Genomic DNA, 8873 nt, shown 5'->3' with positions numbered 1-8873 from the left:
GCTACATCAAAAAAAGTGGAGGTCTCCAAAAAATTTTTTGCTATTGTATCGAGTGGGATGTCAAACGAAAGAGCGAAAAATTCTGATCTCATGAATAAATATAAATGTACAACAACATTAAAATATACCAAGCATATAAAAACCTACTAATAAAAAAAGTTCTGATCTCATGAATATACATGTACATTAAAATATACCAAGCATATAAAAACCTACTAATAAAAAAATCTATTCGGTAGATCGATCGCGGAAAACCTGCATCAATCATTATTACAATCGTAATTGTTGTGATTGGCTGAATTTATGGTATTCTTGTTGTAATAATGCGTTGAACCAATACTGAGCGAGCGTCAACCAAGTAGGTATAAGGAGATGATTGTAGCTGTCATTTTACCGCAATCAAACAGCTGATATCCATCATAGTGAAGTGAAAAGTTATTTTCAGCGCCATTTAAGCCTACGTAAGTTAATACACCTGGCCGTGGAATAAACAAGCGCTTTATTATTTAAACAACACGTTTTCGTATCATCACGTTATAAATTGCCCGACACGGTCCGCTCGCCGCGATAGGTAAGCTAAAAGGGAGAAAAAGGTTAAAAAATAAACGACATTTCTTGTTGAAAACATGACACTTGCCTGAAAAAATGTTTAAAATGCAATAAACCGCTTTTCGTTATGTATGGGGTGAGTTATTCAGAAAGTTACAATGTCGGCGAACATTGCAATAATAATATAAATAAACATAAAAACCAGTGAAGTGTGAGTTGGGCCACGCCCTTTAATGGTTCCGTAGGTACATAATTATGAACATAATATTTTGGTTGTATGAAATATTTCTTTTCCGAGCTATATAATTATGAAAGAAAACCTCAAAAAAAAATTCATTTGTATTGGTCGCAGCTTATAAACTATTATTTAAATCGTTCTATTGGATAGAATCAGGCGTTACTTTGCGGAAGTTCATGTTTAGCAAGAAACAGTTAAAAATTATTTTGCTATAATCCGCCAACAGATAAAATCTGTATGGTCAAACATCTGCTTTACAATGCTGTATTGTCAAGTACTTGACAATACAGCATTGTAAAGTCGAAATCTCCTGAGGATGCTCCGGTGTCGGGGCGAAACGTGCGTCGAGAGTAGTGGAAAAGTCTTGTGTGGTGGTGCATGTGAGTGGTGGTGGCATTGCTTGCTTGGGAACTTGGCTCTATTGCTTGGTTGGGGAGGTAAGCGGTGCTTAGCTTGTAACTGCATGTTTCCATACAGATTTTATCTGTTGGCGGATTATAGCAAAATAATTTTTCACTGTTTCTTGATAAATCGTTCTTGTCAATATTTGTTGTTTAAATACAGCATTTGTTACATAATATACCGAAATTTCATATTCCTAACTAGTTATATTGATATAGTTTAGTTTTTGAGATCAAAAACTCCCCCATCACAAAAATGGTCTAAAATTGACAACTTTGATGGACTCCTATTTATTTTTCAAGATATAAATAATATTTTCGTACTCTACTTAATAAGTTCTAAAGAACGTTTCCCGCCTATTTCAGAAGTCCCGGTTTTGTACCCGGAAACATACCTCTGTTATAACATGTGGATTGTGAAAAATGAAACTGTTGCTAGTACGAAATTGACAATAAATAAATAAATAAATAAATGAATGAATCATAATAATTAATATTTCATTCCAACCATATGCCAAACAAATCGACGTTAATGAAATCAATAATGAATTAAATACACCAGGTTAATGATATGTTAATGGTATTTGATTTACAAATTCAAATTAACGAATGTCGTCGCCATAATTAGTGGATGGTTTCGGGCCGTTGATTTTGCGACTGTTAATTGCTTGAAAAGTTATATAGGATTAACATTTTACACAATTCTGAGCTTTAATACAATGTAACAAGGTTATAAATCTTTATGTAGTTATACAACACTTATGAGCGATAAATTTAGTAGAAAATGCATTATTTGTGAAGAAAAAGTAAATTGAATCTGAAGTTAATTCATATTTTGTTGTGTGGTAGTGGTGCTTGCTTGGTGGCTTGCTTTGCTTGCTTGTTTAGTAGTGAAAAAGTGGCAGTATATATCACATGTTACACGTTGTTCTACACAAATTTTCTTATTTTTAACCCCCGATCCAAAACTAGGGGTGTTATAAGTTTGACGTGTGTATCTGTATATCTGTCTGTGGCATCGTAGCTCCTAAACGAATGAACCGATTTTAATTTAGTTTTTTTGTTTGAAAGGTGGCTCGATCAAGAGTGTTGTTAGCTATAATCGAAGAAAATCGGTTCAGCCGTTTGGAAGTTATCAGCTCTTTTCTAGTTTTCTTATAGAGGTTTTTGTGTCGGAGGTTTTTAAATTTTTAGTTATGGCGGATTACAACAGCTACTTAATTGTCAGTGATGACATGGATCCGAGACATTGTCGCTAACCAATGGATATCCTAAGAAAGCTCAGTCACTCTTCGGGCGATGGAGAGAGCTATGCTTGGAGTTTCTCTACGTCATCAGAAATGAGGCAACCCGTAGGAAAACGAGAGTAACCGACATAGCTCAACCGATTGCGAATGAATGAATGAATGAATGAATATACTTTTATTGTACACCCCAAAATTAGTACAGAAAAACACATACAAAGCTCAACAAAGTATAGGTACAATTTGGCGGCCTTATCGCTACCTAGCGATCTCTTCCAGGCAACCAAAATGGTCCAAAGGATATAGCTATAGATATTAGAGGCATTATTCGAATTTGAAGTGGGTAGGTCACATAGTTCAAAAAACCGATAGATGTTTGGTGTCCCAAGATGCTAGCGACTGAGCACTGGAAAGCATAGAGTTTGAAGATATCCACACTAAGTTGACAGACGATATCAAACGAGTCGCAGGAGCCGCTGGATGGCGGCGGCGCAAGGCCGTGGCGTTTGGAAGTCCCTACAAGAGACTATTACCTATGTCCAGCAGTAGATGTCTATCAGTTGATAATCAACCTATTACCAGCTCACTACTGAGTACAGAGCTCCTCTCAGAATGAGAATGATTTGCCGATAGTCTGCCACGCTGGCCAAGTGCGGTAACGACAACTCTAAGGCTGTGATCTAATAGAGTGCACTTTGACTTTGCTCAGACTTAAGACACTGTTAAAACGAGGCAGCGTTATACTGCTGCCATAAATCTCTCTCGTTTTAACTGAAACTTAAGTCTAAGCAAAGTCAAAGTGCGCTCTATAGTTTTCAACCTAAGACGTGCAGATTTCCTGACGATGTTTTCCTTCACCGTTAAAGCAAGTGACATTTTTAACCAACTTCAAAAAACGAGGAGGTACTCAATTCGTCGGAATCTTTTTTTACCGCTTCTGAAAAGTTAGAGGTGCATGTCTAAAATCGAACTGGGCGACCTCGTGAACTAGGCTACCACCACTTCGTCTAGGTTATCACACTAATATTATAAAGGCCAAAGTTTGTATGTGTGTGTGTGTGTGTGTGTGTGTGTGTGTGTGTGTGTGTGTGTGTGCATGTGTGTGTATGTTTGTTACTCCTTCACGCAAAAACTACTGGACGGATTTGGCTGAAATTTGGAATGGAGATAGATAATATCCTGGATTAGCACATAGGCTACTTTTTATCCCGGAAAACCAAAGAGTGCCCACGGGATTTCGAAAAACCTAAATCCACGCGGATGAAGTCGCGGGCGTCAGCTAGTCGGTTGATAAAGCTTGTTTTTCCTTGGATGTACGAGTGAACCGACTGAAACTCTATTGACCTTCATGAGTAACTTTAGCGCGATAATTTACTTATAATAGTTACTATCTCTGGTGATATCATTTGATTTATGAGCACGAATTAATAAATGTTGTGATAATTAGTGGACAGCTTCGGCCCGTTTAGTTACAACTGCTAATTGGTTGGAAGACTTGTGCGATTTCCTTCGAACTAATATAACCGTAATGACTAAAGTGATAGAGCTCATTATCCTATGCGATCTAGAGTTAGTTTTAAAAGCCATTAATCATGGGTGACAGTGGTTATTGAGAAATAGTAATTAATAGTGCCGTGATGAAGTACTGCTCAAGTTTAGATTACTTACATTGAAAACTAAACTAAACTAAATTAGCGGCCATTGGTAGGTAATATATATGGTAAGTATATATATTAGCTATTGTGTAAATTCCTAGGTGTCCTTCCCATAGCTTCGCTTCTTTTCCCAGCTGTTCGTGAAAAACGTATACCTATGACCGCTCGAACAGAACTCTCTATCCTCGAGTTTGTCGTAGTGACAATATCTATGTTTTTTCTATATCTTTCACACTAATATTATAAAGGCGAAAGTTTGTATGTGTGTGTGTGTGTGTGTGTGTGTGTGTGTGTGTGTGTGTATGTTTGTTACTCCTTCACGCAAAAACTACTGGACGGATTTGGCTGAAATTCGGAATGGAGATAGATAATATCCTGGATTAGCACATAGGCTACTTTTTATCCCGGAAAATCAAAGAGTTCCCACGGGATTTCAAAAAACTTAAATACACGCGGGCGAAGTCGCGGGCATCGGCTAGTATTTTATAAAAATACTACTTATATAAAAATATTTTAAAACAATCAAAGATACTTGTGCAGTTAGAACAAGAACCCAGCTTGTACATTCTTATAGCAATGATATTATAAAGACCTTCTATAGAACTTGGCAAAGCTTCGGAATAGGTGCAATAGCTCACTTTCTTGATATACTTATAGAACTTGGCTTCATTCACACTCGTATTTTTTTGGGTAGGGTTGATATGTGGTTGATACAGTTTGAATTTCATGTGGACGAATACAAGGACGAAAGGTTGTTGTACCTAGTTACACAATTCCCGGATTATTATTGTGTTGTGATAAAATATTGACACAACGAATCGAAATCGCAATGATCGGGCTCCCATTTTAACTTTGTAACGATCTTAGTTCTGAGTAGTAAATATTGGTTTATTTGATTTCACCCTCGATTAAATGTAAATATTTTCGACTTGAATTCGGAGAGGTTCCCTTGTCTTCTAAATCATCATGGTACAATTGCATACTTCGAGGTTCATCACACTAATATTATAAAGGTGAAAGTTTGTGTGTTTGTGTGTGTGTGTGTGTGTGTGTGTGTGTGTGTTTGTTACTCCTTCACGCAAAAACTACTGGACAGATTTGGCTGAAAATTGGAATGGAGATAGATAACATCCTGGATTAGCACATAGGCTACTTTTTATCCCGAAAAATCAAAGATTTAGAAATCCCACGGGATTTAGAAAAACCTAAATCCATGCGGGCGAAGTCGCGGGCATCGGCTAGTAGATGATACAACTCAGTTTTCTACAACCAAAAAAAAAAAAAAACAAATCCCCAATCGCATTCATGAGAAACATCTGCAAAATCGCAATAAAAATAATCTAATTTACGATCCGAACAGATTGCAGGGTTAATCAACTCGGCCATATGAACAAACGGCATTGTTTACGTTTTTAGGGTTCCGTACCTCAAAAGAAAAAACGGAACTTACAGGATCACTTTGGTGTCTGCCTGTCTGCCTATCTGTCCGTCTGTCCGTCTGTCGTGTCTGTCAAGAAAACCTATAGCAGAACCAGTGGTAGATGCTTTTGACGATTCAAAAGAACTTGTAAAAGTCTAATTGAATAAAAATATTTTGAATTTGAATTTGAATTTGATACTTCTCGTTGACCTAGAATCATGAAATTTTGCAGAAAGGTAGGTCTTATAGCACAAGTACAGGAATAAATCTGAAAACCCCGAATTTGTGGTTACATCACAAAAAAAAACAAAATATGTGTTCATGGACAAAAAATTAGTATTTTTAATTTTCAAGGTAAGATACTATACCAAGTGGGATATCATATGAAAGGGCTTTACCTGCACATTCTAAAATAGATTTATATTTATTTTTATGCATTATTATTCTTGATTTATCGTGCAAAATGTCGGAAAAAATACCTGAGTACGGAACCCTCGGTGCGCGAGTCTGACTCGCACTTGGCTGGTTTCTTTTTACTCTTACTCTTACGCGTAACCAATATAAGCCACCTGTGGTGATATAAATCATTGTTCGAAGGATAATTGGTACAGGCGCCACTATGGGGCCCGGTCAAAGTCATAATTTTGCACGTACTAGCGTAGTTTTCGTAATTATTGGCTATGTTGCGGCTCAAACTTATTTTGAAGGTATGTGTGTATGTTTGTTACTCTTTCGCGCAAAAACTGTTGGACGGATTTAGCTGAAATTTAGAATGGAGGTAGATTATACCATGGATTAACTGAGAGTTCTCCTAATGTTCTAAATGGAACGTTAAGTCGGCCAATCTGTACTTGGTCAGCGTGATGGGCTATGGCTTAACTCTTCTCATTCTGAGAGGAGAACTGTTCTCAGTAGTGAGCTGGCGATGGGATGATCATGGTGAATGATGACGATGATATTATTCTTGAAGTGCAGATAAAATCTTTTCAGAAATCGAAATGAAAACTTTTTAGTCTCAAGCAAGTTTCGTAATTTGAAACTACTCAGTTGAAGTATTACATAATATGATTTGCAAGGTTTTCGAAATCAATAAATTAAGTTTTATGAATTAATTTTGACAACCTAATAATCAATCAATCTCATTCCAAGAGCTATTCATCTTATTTTCAGAACATCATCACAATCAAATTAAAACTCCATCGGTACATCTCAAAGAAATACCGAACCATTTCGACGTCAAAGGGGAAAACGCTATACCAACATTCTACAAGTATCTAAACGATATCCAAGACCTGGCTTCAAAGAAAAACATGTCTATTGTCTACAGAGTCAAAGTGGACACCTTGATTAAAAACAAGCACAAAAATCCAAAGCATCGAACGAATAAGAAAACCAAGAAGTTTAATATTCCATTGAAAAAGAAGAACATGAAACTATCGAATTTCGAGATAATCTTGAGAAAACGCGCAAAGGATTTTGGACTTAAACAGCATAATTTCGACGAAATGAGCACTGCAACGGAGAAAAATAAAGTGATATTCACTACAAGACAAACTTCAGTGGGAAAATATAAGCCTGAAATAGGTGCTGTTAGGACCAAGTACGTGAAAATCGTTCGACCAGTTAAGAACACAGAGTTTGCAATAGAAACGTAATATTTATTATACATCAGGAGCAAATTATTGTTTGTAATGTTATGTAGCTCAGATTCGAGCGTGGGCACCCTAATATTTCAATTGTACCTATCTGCCTATTATAGTTGTGACTAAGCCTTCGTTATAGATGGTTACTTTTTAACCCCCGACACAAAATGAGGGGTGTTATAAGTTTGACGTGTGTATCTGTGTATCTGCTTATCTGTGTATCTGTGTATCTCTGTGGCATCGTAGCTCCTAAACGAATGAACTGATTTCAATTTAGTTTTTTTTTGTTTGAAAGCTTTTTGAAAGGTGGCTTGATCGAGAGTGTTCTTAGCTATAATTGAAGAAAATCAGTTCAGCCGTTTGAAAGTTATCAGCTCTTTTCTAGTTTTTGTGTCCGGGGTTTTTTAAATTTTGAGTTAATTACATGATATTTTTTTTTAATAAATAATATTAAATAGAAATTGTTTTTATTTTAGATGAAGCAAAATATTTACTGCGTATTTATTTTTTCTACGAACTCGGACTTAATGCGAAAATATTTATCCATGCTCATAGGAAAAATTTTCATTACGTAGAAATATACGAGTGAATGAATAATTATTTATCCCAGTAAAATAGCTTTTAAAACTCGATACCAAAATTTCTTTTTCCGAGAAATCTCTATATGTATATCCATAATGGATTTTTATGTTTATTTTTTTATTTACCTATTCAATTATAACACTATTTAGCATATACAATGGAAACACGTGAACAAAAGATAACTTATTTTAACCAGCATTTCTTTCAGCAGTTCTAATCTTAGGACCGCAGAATAAACAAAAGGACTGGCTCTAAAATCAATGCTTAGGTCCCTAATTTTATTTCCTACTAGAGGATGCCCGCGACTTCGTCCGCGTGGATTTAGGTTTTTAAAGATCCCGTGAGAACTGTTTGATTTTCCGGAATAAAAAGTTGCCTATGTCAATTACAGGTACGCAACCTACCTCAGTACCAAATTTCAGACAAATCGGTTAAGCGGATGGGTTTTTGGAAATCCCGTGGGAACTGTTTGTTTTTCCGGGATAAAAAGTAGCCTATGTCCTTCCCCGGAATGTATCCTAAGTCTGTACAAATTTTCATTAAAATCGGTTCAGCGGTTGAGCCGTGAAAGCGTAGCAGACAGACAGACAGACACACTTTCGCATTTATAATATTAGTATGGATTTTCGTGGGAAAGTTAAAATATGTTGATAACGTGAGTAAAATTTGATGTGTGAAATTTCGTGAAAAAAGAAGAACGTTATTTATGATTTCAAACAGGATTGTTGTGTATACTACTGCAAATACCTACGTATATAGACCTATTACGTTTATATTATCTAAGTAAGTACTAAGTAGCACAACCGAGGCGACATGCTAAGTTATGCAAATTTGATCAACCGCGGTGGATCGCTTGTATTACAATTACAAATGAATGAATGCTAAGTGACCGATCCTCTGCATTTGTGGTCGGATAACTTGGCGAACATAGCTACCTTAAGTATAGTCCTGTCTCCACTGGAAAATAGGCTTAGTTACATTGTAATAAGGTCTAATTAAATATTGTAATTATTTATTGTTGTATTGCGGTACTGACAGATTTGCAACACTTTAGGCACCACGAAAGACAGAATCGCGGTAGTAGCCTCGCCGTGACACCAAATACTCCACAGGGCGACACCAGCGTCACTATCACGGCGTT

At 36.3% G+C, this 8873-nt stretch overlaps 1 protein-coding gene across 2 annotated transcripts; it reads left to right on the top strand.

Moving 5' to 3' along the window:
• The first annotated feature begins 6099 nt into the window (after positions 1-6099).
• Positions 6100-7390, top strand: LOC123869128. 2 transcript variants are annotated; one of them, XM_045911878.1, is made up of 2 exons: positions 6100-6214; positions 6657-7390. In XM_045911878.1, exons 1-2 carry the CDS (start codon positions 6127-6129, stop codon positions 7160-7162), a joined length of 594 nt encoding a protein of 197 aa, XP_045767834.1. In that variant the 5' UTR covers positions 6100-6126; the 3' UTR covers positions 7163-7390. The 2 variants fall into 2 exon arrangements, with proteins under 2 accessions (XP_045767834.1, XP_045767835.1); XM_045911879.1 differs by having other exon boundaries at positions 6678-7388.
• The last annotated feature ends 1483 nt before the right edge of the window (positions 7391-8873 follow it).

Source organism: Maniola jurtina, chromosome 10, assembly GCF_905333055.1.
Source record: "Maniola jurtina chromosome 10, ilManJurt1.1, whole genome shotgun sequence".
Taxonomy (NCBI): Eukaryota; Metazoa; Arthropoda; class Insecta; order Lepidoptera; family Nymphalidae; genus Maniola; species Maniola jurtina.
Note: the sequence above shows the minus strand (reverse complement) of the source record. Positions and strands in the feature narration are given on the sequence as shown.

Excerpts from the sequence above, each read along its gene's own strand:
- LOC123869128 (XM_045911878.1), top strand. The coding sequence starts at position 6,127 with ATGGGGCCCGGTCAAAGTCATAATTTTGCACGTACTAGCGTAGTTTTC. Across the intron at positions 6,215-6,656 it reads GGCTCAAACTTATTTTGAAG|AGCTATTCATCTTATTTTCA; the intron begins GTATGTGTGTAT and ends TCTCATTCCAAG.